At 32.0% G+C, this 15093-nt stretch overlaps 1 protein-coding gene across 6 annotated transcripts in view; it reads right to left on the reverse strand.

Annotated features, from left to right (window-relative positions):
• Lpin (phosphatidate phosphatase LPIN) overlaps window positions 1-15093 on the reverse strand; it is a 55521-nt gene that overhangs the window by 4171 nt on the left and 36257 nt on the right. For 3 of the 6 annotated variants that reach the window (XM_036363391.2, XM_036363390.2, XM_036363389.2), the window contains exons 2-11: window positions 4788-5281; window positions 4476-4681; window positions 4043-4174; window positions 3602-3731; window positions 2415-3538; window positions 2234-2330; window positions 1644-1772; window positions 1314-1503; window positions 580-809; window positions 7-507 (exon numbers count right to left, since the gene is read on the reverse strand). In XM_036363391.2, coding sequence (XP_036219284.2) covers window positions 7-507; window positions 580-809; window positions 1314-1503; window positions 1644-1772; window positions 2234-2330; window positions 2415-3538; window positions 3602-3731; window positions 4043-4174; window positions 4476-4681; window positions 4788-4967 — 2919 coding nt within the window. In that variant the 5' untranslated portion in view covers window positions 4968-5281. The remainder of the gene's footprint in view (window positions 1-6; window positions 508-579; window positions 810-1313; window positions 1504-1643; window positions 1773-2233; window positions 2331-2414; window positions 3539-3601; window positions 3732-4042; window positions 4175-4475; window positions 4682-4787; window positions 5282-15093) is intronic. The other 3 variants (XM_036363395.2, XM_036363393.2, XM_070107683.1) reach the window with 2 other exon arrangements.

Genomic DNA, 15093 nt, shown 5'->3' on the forward strand with positions numbered 1-15093 from the left:
ACATACATTGATGCGATTGCCATAGCCGGCATAGAAGGGATCCTTGTCGGGGAAGAGCTCGCGTATGTCGGAGAGGCAAGCGATTTTAAATTGTTCCGGCTTGCGTTCGATCACCTCACGATGGAATGCCGAAATAAGTGATGTAGGATTGAGCAACAATGGCCCATCGGGTAACTTAACATCGCCCTGACGTATGGAACGTAAGTATTCACGTGTGGCACGTGATTGCCCTATGGCACGTGCGGATAAATACAATAACTTATAGCCATTTTGTTCGATTTTCGAAAACAATTGTGCCACACCCAATTGGGCCCAATCTTTGCCGACCATTGGCAAAATGTGACCGAGCACATCCGATTTGGTGATCGTGCCATCGATATCGGAAATGACAACCTTGTCGTTGTGCTTCCAACGGAAGAGATAGCATTTGCAGCGTGTGGTACCCTGATAGGCGGTGGTGACGCTGAACTCAATTTCGTTCATGCCATCCTTCAAGTTCAATTGTTTCTACAATAAGAAAAGTAATGAAATAATAAGTGTTACTTCAGATAAAAAATATATAATTTTTTTTTTACTTACAATTGCTTCCGAACTAAGGCGCAAGCTCTTCTTGTAACGTTCATTTTTGTTACCGTTACTACTGGTTGCTTCACCTTTCGAGGAGGCTTGCGATAAGTCCTCGAGATTTTCAACTTGCGCTGATGTGTTTTCAGCATTGAGCGTCGAGTCGGTTTTGCTTAGTGTATTCTCACTAATATCTGGGGAGTTGGGGCGTGTTGTTTGTGTGGCCACGGCAGCTTGGTCGGCATCTGTATGATAATGATATTGGAAAACTGGAGATGTAGTACATTTATTATGAAAATTTTCGTTTTTCGGCAACAATTTTATAAAAAAAAAAAAAAAAAAAACAGAAAAAGGAAACACTAATAACAACAATTATTTTCAATTTGACGAAAAACGAGCTTGTATAATACTTTCTTCGCATAGCATAACCTCCAAAAAAAAAAAAAATAGACATACTATTAGAAAAAGAAATCTTTCTTACCGTGGAAATTTGATTTTTTAAATCAAATTTTAGTTGAATATAATTTGAAACTAAATTCAAAAATTAATATATTCTACCAAAACACAAAAAAACGCAGAACGTTATGAAATGATCGTCTTGTTCTAGTGTTTATAGATACTAATACCTTCATTTGAAAATAAAACTTCCAAAAATTTTTCAAGCTCAGCAAGTAAAATATTATATAAATTTGACTCACAAATAAAAAAAAAAAAATCCTATTTTAAGCACTCTTTATTTATTTACTCACCTCGCTCATCATCCTTATCATCTGGTTTGGCAATCTTATTAGAATTTGGTACGGCGCCAACTTGTGAACGCCTCCAATTCCACCAGGAACGTTTTGATTGAGCGCCAGCGCCAGCTGTGGTGCCATCTGGTTCGCTCTTGTTCACCGCTTCATCGGGTTTGGCATTGCTCATCAGCTGTTCAATGGCATCCTATATTTCGAAAAGTTAATTAAATGTGGTTAGTATCGTATTTGGTGTAATTTAAATAGTTTTTTTTTTTTTTTTTTTTAAATATGCATAATTTTTGCGTTGCATTTGTATGCCATTAGTAGGCGTGCTGGCGAACTTACGTTAGTCAGTGGTTTCTGGAATGTTATTATGGTCATGACAATTGGACATGCAGCTGCCCAGGTGTAGTATTTGCCATTCAGGCGTACAACTAGATTTGGCGATGAGAACAAACTGGGATTTTCGCAAACCTGGGTATTTTGGTGTGTAATGCAATTAGTAATCATTATTTTTTTTTGGTGTTTATATAATTTTTATTTACAGTAACCAATGGCTTCTGTGTAATAACTACTAAGAGGCAATCTAATATATTTTTGTAGCTAGCAAAGTGTTGCTCTTGGTTAATTTTGTAATTTAATTTAATTTTAATAAAATATAAGTAAAATTTCATTCATGTGAATTTTTAAACTCAAAATTAAAGTTGTACTATTAAAACGTTAGTAAAAAAATATGCAACATAATGTAAGTTGTATTAAAAAGTAATATCTCATGAAATAATAATTAGCATACAAAAAGTTTATTATGTATATAAAAAAAGATTTGTTATGTTATAACTAAACAAAGCATAACTAGAAGCGGGATTAATTTCGAAAATAAATGCCTTAAAAATCTCACTGCATTTAGCTGCATAATCAACAAACAATTAACTTACATCAGAATATTTAATCATGTGTTGATCGAACTCTTCATCTGATGGCTCGCCTTTGTCACCGACACCACACAATGACATCGCCACAAAGTCGAGGTATCTACGGATATTAACAATAACAATATAAATATTAAATAAATTATTTTTGCAACAGAGTACTACGAGTATTTTACTAGCTACTTACTTTGCATCTTGTGGCTTGCCATCATCGTAGTCCGAGTCCACGCTCTTCTGACCCTCCATTGAACTAGGCGAATGCGGCAAACTGGTGCCATTGCCACTTTCACGATCATCATCGCCGGATTGTAACAGTGTGCTGGTAGTTGTGCCAGCATCAGCGCTGGCATTATTTGTCGACTTCGACAGCCGCGGCTGTGGGAAATATAATGCAGCCATTTCTGGATCCATACCTTCGGCATCCAAATCGGACAAGTATACACCACCATCGGTGGCCTGTTTACGCATTTTATTGGTTTTCTTCATGAAATTAAACATGCCACTCAGCATTGAGTTGCGTTGTGCTTGCGTTTGTGCCGACTGGTCACCGCTGCCGTCCACCTTCTCGCTCGCATCGGGTGTAGGCAATTGACCCCATTTCCATGAAGCGGTATTCGATATCAATTCAGCATCGACATCTTTCTCACGCAACGAAATCTCCAATTCGCTATCGCTTTGTATGGGTGTGGAGGGACGTCCAGAACCGCGTCCCACACAACTGCTAGCACCACCCGATGGTGTTATCTCGGTATCGCTGAAAAAGTGTATATCAAGATCTGGTATACGTGTGCTAGGCGTAATCGGTGATGTTTGGCATGTTTCGCTAATGGGACTCTCATCACCAGCCGTGGCGGAGACGAGCGGTGCCGACTGTTGATCGTTATTTGATTTTGCTGTGGCAATCTCCTCATTCGACGATGAGTTGGTGTTATTCGAAATGGAAATGCCGTCACCCTCATCGGCATTCGTGTTATTACCGTTGGCGCCCTCCATGGGTGTGGTGCTGCCAATTGAACTGCTCGACGAAGACTTGCGTTGTGCATTCTTCTTCTTCATTTGTGACTTCTTGCGGCGTTTCTTCTTGCCACCTTTGGATTCATCCTTTGGACTAGTATTGTTGGAGATAGCTTCGGTTGTAGTAGTGGGTGTGTTGATGTTGCTGTTTATATTATTTGTATTGTTCGTGTTATTCAGTTTCGCGGGAAGCTCATCTTTGGAAGCTGGCTGCACGCTGATCGTTGGTGTGGGTGCGACGTCTGTGTTGGATTTCTGTTGAATTTTGCTTTCAGTTTGTGTGCTGTTAATCCATTCCTGTTTGGAAAATAAGCTTTTTGGTAAAGGGAATTTTAAATAATTTGCCATTTTGCTGCTAACCTTCTCTCTTTCAACGGCTTCAAATTGAAAAATCTCCTCATGTTCGGCCCACTCTTGTCGCAGCTTTTGCGTAGTGTACTCTTGTAGTTTTTCACTAAGATTGCGTCGCTCCAATGTATTGTCGGTGTGTCTGCAATGAAGTAAAGACTCGTCTTGTAAGTTGTTTGTGGATTTTCAAAGCACTAATATAATTTTTTGTTATATCATAGATCTATATTTTATATATAACTAAGTTTTATGAAAATTCGATATTTAATTCGCATACATAGTACATCTATAGTATATGTTTGTATGCATGTCTACATACACCTAAGTTCATATATAAAAATTTTTTATGACACTGAATAACTGTTGTTGGTTTCAAAAATAATACATAATGTAAAATGTTAACGGTACATTAATTTTCTATAAACTAAAACAGAAAACAAAACACAACACTACCTTCTGTGACTAAAATCTGAGACTTGATTCTCAAATTTCGGCACTTGATCTTCCTTTTCGGTCTCTTTTGAAAAGTCAATGGAATTACGACGCGGCAATGGCAGCGGCAGTTGTATGTCATCGCTAGCAATTCTATATAGAGTAATGAAAAATAAATAATTAAAAATAAATTAAAAGTGGAAAATAAATAAAATATAATAATATGAAATTAATATATGTGAATGTATGCAACAAGGTCAATATACAAACACACAAACATATGCGTAATGGAATTTATAGAATATGCAAATGCAACATTAGAATGCAAATATATATACAAATATATTCGAAATATCCACTACAAAATCGCCCAAAAACAAACATTTGTGCATGCTACAACAACAAAATTTCGAAACTAGCGTAAAATGTAACAAAATATATTGCAAAAACTTACATTGTTTTGCTCTCGAGTGTATCGCCCATTAATGTATCATTGTCATATTTGTTTGGGAAATAGCTGCTCGGTATTGGCGATGTAGCCATATTCTCTGGCAATGCTTCCACATCCTCTTCGGGACACTCCTCCACAAAGAATGCCTCACCGGAGTCGCCCAGCTTCATATGTATGTCGACGGGCTCGCCATTGATCTCGATGTCAACCTGAAAGCGCAATTAATTAGTAAAATGCTTAACATTGAATTTTCATATTTTAACAATTCATTTTTTTTTTTTTAATTTTTTTCTGGTTATGTCATCTATTACGCACCACTTTCTCGCGACTCCGTAACACACCCAATTTACCAAAGCGCACATGGAAGGGTGAACATTGAAATTCACCATCCGGCTGCTCAACCACGATCACATCGATGGCACCGGTGAGTGTAGCACCATTGATTTCATTGTAGAACTCTCTGAAGTTACTGAACACCTTTACTAGGCTATTCATTTTGTGGCCGTTGCGGCTGCTTCTAGTTAGTTAGTTAGTAATTAAGTTTAAAAGTTGTTGAGTTTTCTGCGCGTAGACGTCTGCTTTCTTGGTAGCAACGCCCCGTACTAAAAGTAGACGGTGGAACTGGCTTCTGCTTTGCTTTCGCTCGTCGTAGTATTCTTTTATAATCGTCAGTTATTTATTAGACTTTGTATTGTACTTAGTAGGTACACACATTTACAGATTGACCATTTGATTTTTAGTATATCCACATACTTATTTTTCGGCCATGTTTTGGTTGGGCTATACAGTTCTAGCCGTTATACCGTTATCTGTGGAAAAAAGAAAAAAAAAACAATAAAATTTAGTGTAATTATACGGCAAATAAATATAATCGTTATTGCATTAAGTTTGTGATAAATAAAAAAAAAACATTTCAAGGTTCAGTTAGACATACGAATTTTTGAACAAAAACGTGTCTGAATCGTGATAAGATTTCATCTCAATATCACGGATCGATTACAATGAGTCGCAGAATTGTGCGCCTCAAGGTAGTAATATGAAAATTAATGTCGTCTATTTTATTGGGAAAAATGATTTTAGGTTCAGTGCTGTCGCTCCAGTCTCGAAGATTTTCGTGAGACCGATCATTTCGCCATTAGTTCCCTGAATCGTCGTATTTCGAGCTCATCATTAATTAAGCTACAAGTAGTACATATAAACTTTTTAAAGAATGCTGGAACCCACTTTAAGAAAACCCACGATCGGCATATTAAATTAAGTAGACTATTCTGGTAATTATTTAGAGAGTTGAAAAGTTAATACTGAAAGTGGCTTTTGAGTTAAAAACCACGTTCTTTAATCTTTCACATTATACTTGGGATATGACTATAAATAATGCATAGATATTTTATTCACAAAGATGAAAAGCAAACTATAGATATATAGCTACCATACCAGCTTGCTTCTTGCACATTTTTACACATAATGTTGTACGAACTTTGTAATAGGCGAAATAGTCTACTTAATTATTCATATTTTTATAAAACAAAAAATAAAAATACAAAAAAATCTGCATGAATATTAGTATACTATACATGATATACATGGATGGTATGTATATACTAAATTTTTACATATTATATATCATGTGCTCATTTATGTTCTTGAGGCTTAACAAGCTCTTTGAAAAAAGAAAAAATATCGTCTTGACGAATTTCGCTGACTAAAATCGCAATTAGGCAAGGCCACTAAAATTAGTCTAGTACTTAGTCATTTAAATATAGGAGTATGTATGTATTTATGTCGTTTATGTGTCCGAAAAATAAAAAAAAGTTGATAAATATCCAACAAAATCAGAATAGAATAACATTTGCAAAATTTAGAAAAAACAGTGGAAAATTTTCGGCCACAAAAGAGCAAACAATCTAAATAATTTTTTTTTTTAACCTGAACTTGATATTTGCATATACTATTCATACATATACATAGACATAGGATAGAGCGGGCAAAAGTACAAAGTAGACAAAATATGTATTTGGTCTGTGTTTTCAGAACTTTTGCCTAACAAATGCGACCGAATTCCAATTTTTATGAAATTGTTGTATGATATTTACATATTTATTGTATGTACATCCGTAAAACTTAAGAAAGTTACCTTGAAGACGCATGTAAATGTATTGATTAGGTATGCATGTATGTATGTAATGGTTTGTTTTTTACATTACTTGAAAATGCTTGTAATCACCTGCGTCCTCTTGCGTAATTGTAATTAAAACGTAAGTACAATTAAAAACACGTCTTTTAATTGACGTCAAAGCTAAGGAAGAACGTTAGTCCCTCTTAAATGTTTATTGAAGGTACAATGTACATTTATTTGCGCATACTGTTATTCATACATACAAGTACATACATACTTGTACATACATTTGTATTTATCGGTCAGTTGAAAATTCGGGCGTATTGCCAACGTGTGGCTATTATATACTCATGTTTGTCCCTCTTTAAGCATCTGTGAATAAAAATGTACATATGTATGGATGTATGTATGTATCTAAAGGTGTGTGAGTATGTGCATTTGCAAGTTCAAGCATTGTCCCAAAACTGACAAAGTCACCTGTGGTTGCTAAACCTATTTCACAGCTGGTAATTTGTAAACGAAAAAATAAAATATCAAAAATACAGATAAACAATACATATATACATATGTATGTATATAATACCACGTGTATATTTTTATATACATGCATTTATGAGTGCTAACAGCTATAAATAAGTGTCTATATCCGTTAAATCCTTTAATTGTCACTTATTCAAAACAGCCATATAAGTATTTATTAATATTATATAATAAAATAAAATATTATAATTATTAAAACATGATTCTTAATATTTTTTTCTATAACAATATAAAAAACCTTTATTTTTAATTTTTTTTCTTTAACAATATAAAAAATCTTTATATAAAATATTTTGTATGCCTTGATATGATTATCAATCGAACTAACGCATCTAAAAGCTAAATAAGTAAATTAAAAAAAAATTTATTGCTAAAAAATTAATAAAAATATTAAAAATTTTTATTTGTTCTAAAAATGTTGTCTTCAAAAACATTTAATTAGCTTTGCAGCATTTTATCTTATTTTGTTATTTATATGCGTACATTGCGTATACGTAACTCCTTGCTTTTACAGCAATATTGACCTATTGTGTAAACATAGAGACAATTTCGAAGTAACAAATAAAAGTCAACGTTATTATTGTTATATAATATTATATATTATAATGTTATTATTAACATGTTTGCGAATTTAAGCAAAAATCCAGTGCTCAGAGTATATTAATGTGCATATAACCCTTTCTTTTAAGAAAACGTGCACTGGCGAATTCCGCAGTTTTTTTAGAAAAAAAAAAATCGCATGCTACTAATTTGTACAGAAACTAAAACTCGGCAAACAGCGAAGGGAATTGGATGTAGAAGTTAGAAAGGCTGGATATAAAGTTAAAATTTGGTAACGAGGAAGAATTTTACTTAACAGTTACCGCAAGAAAAGTTAATATATATTTATTTTTAAAAATATAATATTTCTAATTGAAAGTTAACAGTGCTTCAGAGGCAACACAAAAAATATCAAGAAGACTATTTCAATAACATAAGCAGATAAATATTATTAAATATTTATATTAAGAAATTATTTACATTCATTTTCATAAACAAAATATTATCACTTAACAGCTTGGTAGTATGGGCGATGATTTACCAGATGACCCATCTTATATCAATAATAAAACTAATTTGGAGCCTCTCAAAAATAGCTTTAATGGAAATTTTTGTAAACTACTAATTTTTAATCTATCATTATTTACTATTTAATACAGTATAAATAAATGTATCACATCACATATGTACAGGCATATACAATAACTATACTATAATGATAAGGGCACGCGTGATACACACACAGTGCGGCGGAACATGTGCGCATATATAATTTTTCATTAAAATAACTTAAAATACACGATTTATATAAATACATGTGTGTGTGTTTTTTTACGATAAGAACCTGTGCTTGCACTCGGTAGAAATCAGCTGATTTAACAAAGACTTTTGATTTATTATCACCATAAATAAAAATATTTTCTATATTTTTTAAAATTAGCTCCAACTGCCACACCTCTTGCTGATTTGGCATTTAATTTTCGTTAATTCTTTGCATATGTGTGCGTGTTTGTAAAGAAAATTATACATTTTAATAAGTTATTAGCAATAAGTAGTGAGTTTAACGAGGAAATTTAACGGCTATAAAATTTTTAACAAAAAATTAACGGCATATTTTTAAGCTCGAATTAAAAATAAACAATTATTGCACGTTTTATAAAAGAAGTTGACCTCGAGTTCAAAGTTGTTGAAGCTTTATTGAAAGAAGAAAGATCCGGTATTTTAGTTTTATATACGCTGAAATAGGTGTATGCAGGTAACTGTACAATATACATATATGTATGTATATCTATTAGTTGTGCAAAGTTTTCAAATTATTGGTGTTTAGTCTTACTTAGAAATAAAGTTAATAATCATGCTAAAAGCTCGATTTCTATTTATATAGTAAAGGCATATTTTTGATTTTTTTAAACAACTTTCAAATCGAATTTTGCAATCGAAAATTAAATGAGATATACTTACATATTTCGCCTAAACATGTACATATGTATGTATATCACTCTGATCGAATGTAAGGTTTCAGAATCAGGTCTAAAAATATGATATTTCTATACACAAAATATTGGAGAGAAATTGTACTGTCAAAGTAGAAAATATTTTTTTAAGACTTTCTGGCAGAAGTTAAAGCAAGAAAATTGTTCTTAAAAATCCCATCCATTAAAGAAAGATAGTCAGTTGACCTGTTAACGGTTACAGATTTTCATAGACGTAATTCTAATTATTTTGAAATATTTGTAGCAATTACTCTTCTCTTCTATATTTTATACTCTTGGGATTCAGGTATAGCCTTACAACACGTCTTTGTGGTGTGTGTATCCGAGAATATATCATGTTGAAATAAAAGTAGCAAATAATCATAGTGCTACTAAGGTTTATTTCTGATCCCGGCGGCTTCGTATTTCAAACTATTTCTTTTTTAAATTTTTCCGCAAATATAGAAACTCCACTTAAACTTTCACACTTTTGACCAAATCAAAGGTTTATCTATACCTCAAAAATTTAGAACATTCTTAATGAATTGCAACTCACAAATATTTTTGCGATTTAATTAGAGTTAATCGTAACCTATTGGCCGCTCTAAGCTAATATTGGTGAATACACTGTACTTCTATGGAACTAGCTGCCATTTTTTTTTTATTTAAACTAATATCACATTAAATTTCAAGGTTTTCCCTAATTAGTAAAACATATTTCTATGAAAAATAATATACCTAGACATGTATAACTCAGTAAAAGCAAAGCACGCATGGTAAAATAGGTTCTTTGTCACTTTGTCACAGTTGCTTGAAACACTCCCAAGGCATTGCCGATTCAGCGGTTAAATATACACCAAACATGTTTAAAAATAAATGGTTGTTGTTGTGGCTCAATAAAAAGAAGTTAAACAACCTCAATGTGTAACCAAGGTAGCGTAGTTGTTTTATAAATTCACATACAGTATATATGTACATATGTGCACCTGCAAATTCACAGAAGCTTTGGCTCATTTTTCAACGCTCGCAAACAAACAAGCCAAACAGGTGATATGGCTTAGATTGCATTTTGGGTCGGTAAACTTACCAGTTACTAAGCAAATAAACACGTCACACAGCACTATTACACAATAGTCAAGTTATTATAGTACGTTTATATGCTTACAGGTATGTGTATGAGTGTTTAAATGAACCCACAAGGCCTTTAAGTGTATAACGTTGCATATAAAAGATGTCGATGATTCATGTTTCTAACAACTTGGGAATAAGACAAGTTGGTAAATAAAAGTCAGCTGTTGTTTGGCAGCAATAACAAAAACACGCGGATAAAGATAAAAACCGTTAACTTCGTAAATGAAATATACTATTTTCCACTTGCAATTTCTTGCCTTCCATTTGTTATTTGATAATTTAAACTATGGCATTAATTAAGCTGAAACTATTTGAATTTCTATTTGTTTTCCATTTCTTGTTTTGATCAATTGCGCTCACGTGTGTATTAGTGTGTGTGTGTGAATGGATTGTTTAGGTCTGTAGTAAATATAAAAGCTATTAAAGATTTAATGTTATCAAATTATAACACTTTGCCGTTAATAAAATACTACTGATGATAAGTTCGAGTTAGCGGTAAGTAAATATACAAGTATATACTTGATAAATATGTGATATAAGTATGAATGTATGTAAATGAAGAATCCAATTGTATTTGCAAACCCTCGTGTTTTCTGTAATTCATAGAAAATACTGTTATTGCGTGCTTTCTCCTTTAAATTAACTGCTATGGTCATACATACATATGTATGTATGGATATGTTTATACATAAATATTTATTTAGAATGCTAATTTTCCATAGGTACAGCGTTGCTACTATATTCCCTGTTGATGTCAGAATTATCGACAAATTATTTTTAGTTGGAAATCGAAAGATTTGTAAATATTAAAATTGTGCAAACATTTGTCTATGGATGCATAAGTATATTTGTAGAATATACATATAGCGATTATTCGAAAAAGTTAGAACATTTTAGTCAATATTTGTGTAAGTTGTTAAAAAGTTTCAAAAAAATTGTATTAAAAAAGAAAGAATAAATGAAACTGAGTAATAGGTAAAACTAAATAGTCGCCTGCTGAAATTTCGGAAATTGAATAAAACAAACTATCTTCATATGGTTGTTTTATTATCTCAAACTGTTTAGAGGTATACCTACTTGTAATGTGAAATTAAAAAAATCTATTTTCTGCATGTTCTGTTTATACTTCTATATAATGACCTATTTGTTTGATCTTTGTTCAAAATCGAGTTTTGCCAAAACCGTGAAAAGTGTTGAGATGAAATTTAACTTTTTATAAAAACACTGCCATTTCGTAAATTTTAGAATTTTTTTGAGGTAATTAAGAAGAAGAATTTTTTTTTTTTTGCTTTCATGCACAAAGAATACCGAAATCACGGAAGCAGTGCAGAACCTATTTTTTAGCGTCATTGGAGATCGCGTGTAACTCGAAAAATATTCAATTTTTAACGAAAAAAACTTTACTGTGTTTTTACTGTGTATTCTTAAAATATGTATAAATATACCCTTTAAATTTTAAAACAAATCATACAGCAGTTTTTTTTTTTCTTATGCAATTTTCAACTAATTAACTAGGCAAAACTGTTGTTGAAAGGATCAAGTCCTAAAATATCGATTTACAATATTGTTTAAAATGGATCGATTTAAATGTATTTAAAGAGAAAATTGCTTTGCTTTTTTAAGTATGTAAATGGTTGCGTAATGTCAACAGATACAGATGTAGTCATATATGTCAACAGCATTTCAGTGATAAATTGGATATTCGGCATAATAAAATTTGCGACCTAATTATGGGAAATATTATAGAAGTAATAACAGATGTGTAATCAAATAATAAACAAGTGTGTATCTGCAAAATTAACAGTCCGAAACAAGCTTACAACTTTTTAAATGAGCCTATTAGAAAACCCGATTTCAACATATTGAAGTTCCAAATCTATTTAAGCCGAGTAAATTAAAAAAGAATTCAAAGTACGAGGTCTGTTCAAATATAATTTGAATTTTTATTTTTCTGAAGAAATATTTATTTATTAATTCATCAATATCTATTTTGTCTCCTTCAGATATAATACATTTGTGCCAACGTTTTTTCCAATTATCGAACCAGTTCTGATATGCACTTTTTGGTATGCTCTTGATCTTTCTTCTCGATTTTTTTTTAACCTTAGGACTCCTGGGCTCTTCCATTGAGACGATTGGACTTTGGTTTCAGTATCATAAGCAAATCTGGATCGCCGTTGACGTCATTCACCTGAGCGATGCTTTTGCGACGGTTTTTTGGTCAAAATTCAGCAGTTTTGGAACGAACTTCGCTGCCACACGCTTTATGCCCAAAATTTCCGAAAAAATTACATGGCATGGTTCAATCGATATGCCGACATCTTCAGCAACTTCGCTAATAGTGATTCGACGATGCTCCATATGAATTTTCTTCATTTTCTCAACATTTTCATCGGTTGTTCATGTGCTGGGGCGTTCAAGGTGAGCGTTGTCATACACATCTTCTCAACTTTCTTTGAAAAGCTTGTACCACTTGTAAACATTTTTTTTTTGACTCAAAGTACATTCACCGTATGCCACTGTCAACATTTCAAGTATTTTTGAGCACTTAATTCCATTTTTCACACAAAATTGAATGCAAATTCTTTGATCTATTTTTTTCGACAGCAGAATATCGCCGAACACGCACAACACATCTAAATTTTATGCTGAACACAAACAAAATAAATATGCTTTGTAGCTGAAATTTTGACGAGTGTACCAACAGAACAAAAAAAAAATCGATAATCGAATGTAGGTAGCCCGCGAAATTTGAAAATTCACCTTATTTGTTCAACAGACCTCATATATTAATTTTGAACACATTTTAATGATGCAATTAAGCAAAATGCAATAATCCACGTCGATCATTTAACTTAAAAATATTTTGCAGTTACCAATTTTATTAGCCATTCTGCAAAGAAATATCATATACTAGCTTGCCAATTATGCTGACTCATTTTCATGTCTGTGTGTATACATTTATGACAAAAAGTGACAAATTACTCAACCAGGAGCTATTAAACTACCTACAAACACACATACGTACATATGTTTATGTATAGGTGCAAATTCTTGTGAAATGTTATAATACGCTTCGTTACATTCAATTGCATCTTATACAATAAAGTAGTATTAAAGTCCATTATACAGTATATTTGAAGAGTTTTTGTGCAAAGCTGTAAAATAATTTCAAAGTGCAAATTAAAGTATTTATAGAGTGTAAAAGAAAAATTATATTATATATCGAGATAAATATGTATACAGAATTGTACAAGCATGATATAATTTCCTAATAAAATTTCAATAGCAAATTAGCTATAGTTATAAAACTCATTACACACCATACCTACCATATACCTATGTACATATGTAATCAAATATCGTTATAAAAATACAAATACTCATATGAATAAGTACATACTTATTTACGTTTATAACTAACCTTGCAATATTTTCTTCTTTACTGCGAAAACTAACAACGTATGACTAAATGGCATGATCGACTATTCGGTAGTTAAGTTTAACCCTTTTTGTGATATTTGAGTCATATGCAATTTTGTTTAATATAAAATTAAAAAGTTAAATGAAAATAAATTTTTATTAGTTCATGTAATTTTTTTATATTTTGTAATCGATTAAAATGCTTATTAATTATTATTTAAAGAAGATTAAACTATAATAACATCGTTTGAATGTTAACTTAGCATTAGCATTCCTACTTCTTCTTCGTAACTGCTAATATATATTATATATGTAACTGGCCATCAATGACACTTTCAGGCACTTCGAACTCTGAAATTGAGATCATAAACTACCAGCCACAAATCTTTGACCGTTTAATTGTTTTCAATTTGATTTATCGTTCGGAATTTAACGGTTTTTTTTTACTATCCACATACTCATATCTTTGTTTGTAGCGCTATACGATAGTTATGTAACTTAATTGATGTAGATATGTACATATATTTTTGCAGGCGTGTATTTGTTGAACGTATTACCGAAAAAGTTCAATGTACAAATTTATAAATTTTTTGCTCAAATATAACTATTAATGAGTAGTATGGTTAGAGGTAATTATACTGAAAGTTTCTTCTGCCTGTTTTGTGTTATGTCATGATGTTTTGTAAGCGTTGAAAAAATACAGTTAACAAAAACAGGGTCTTATTTTAGATTCTGAAAATAGCAATATGGCTGTCAAACCAGCTGTCGAAGGAAGCACATGTTTTTGACATTTACGAGCGGTAGAGACAAAGGATCCATGACTTTTTGTTCCCTGTATCAATATCAATTATTTAAGAGCTGAACAGTTCAAGCCGGAGGTTGTAACAACCCACAGATCGCATGAAACCTTTATTGGGACCAACTTTTGGTAGCCGAATTGTGTATATCAATAAATGAGCCTGTTAATTGCTTACCTAGGTCATATTATTTCACTCGGTTAGTCTAGTTTTTGGCATGGATATGTCAAGTCAATGTTCCATTTTCATAAACCGGGCTACGAATGCTCTGTTGCTGTAAGCTAAGTTCGGCGCATTATTGTCATAAAGCCAAAAAAAAAACTTGCTTAAAAACGTAATGCAAAATCGGACTCACAGATCAATTCTATTCAAATCATACAAGTTACACAATCAAAAAATTGTCTATTTTATATAAATTTCTGTGTTTTATTTGAATGAAAAGTCCTGCATCTCTAAAAAAGCACCATATACATACATAATATAGATTTTTCGAACTATTTTGAATACCTTTTCTATTCAAACCTTAGATGCTATACAATTTTCGAGCCAATAAAATCAAATAATTTATTTTTCATAATTGTTTCTGTCTTTTATTTGAAATG

The sequence above is a fragment of the Bactrocera oleae genome, chromosome 4 (genome assembly GCF_042242935.1).
Source record: "Bactrocera oleae isolate idBacOlea1 chromosome 4, idBacOlea1, whole genome shotgun sequence".
Classification (NCBI taxonomy): Eukaryota; Metazoa; Arthropoda; class Insecta; order Diptera; family Tephritidae; genus Bactrocera; species Bactrocera oleae.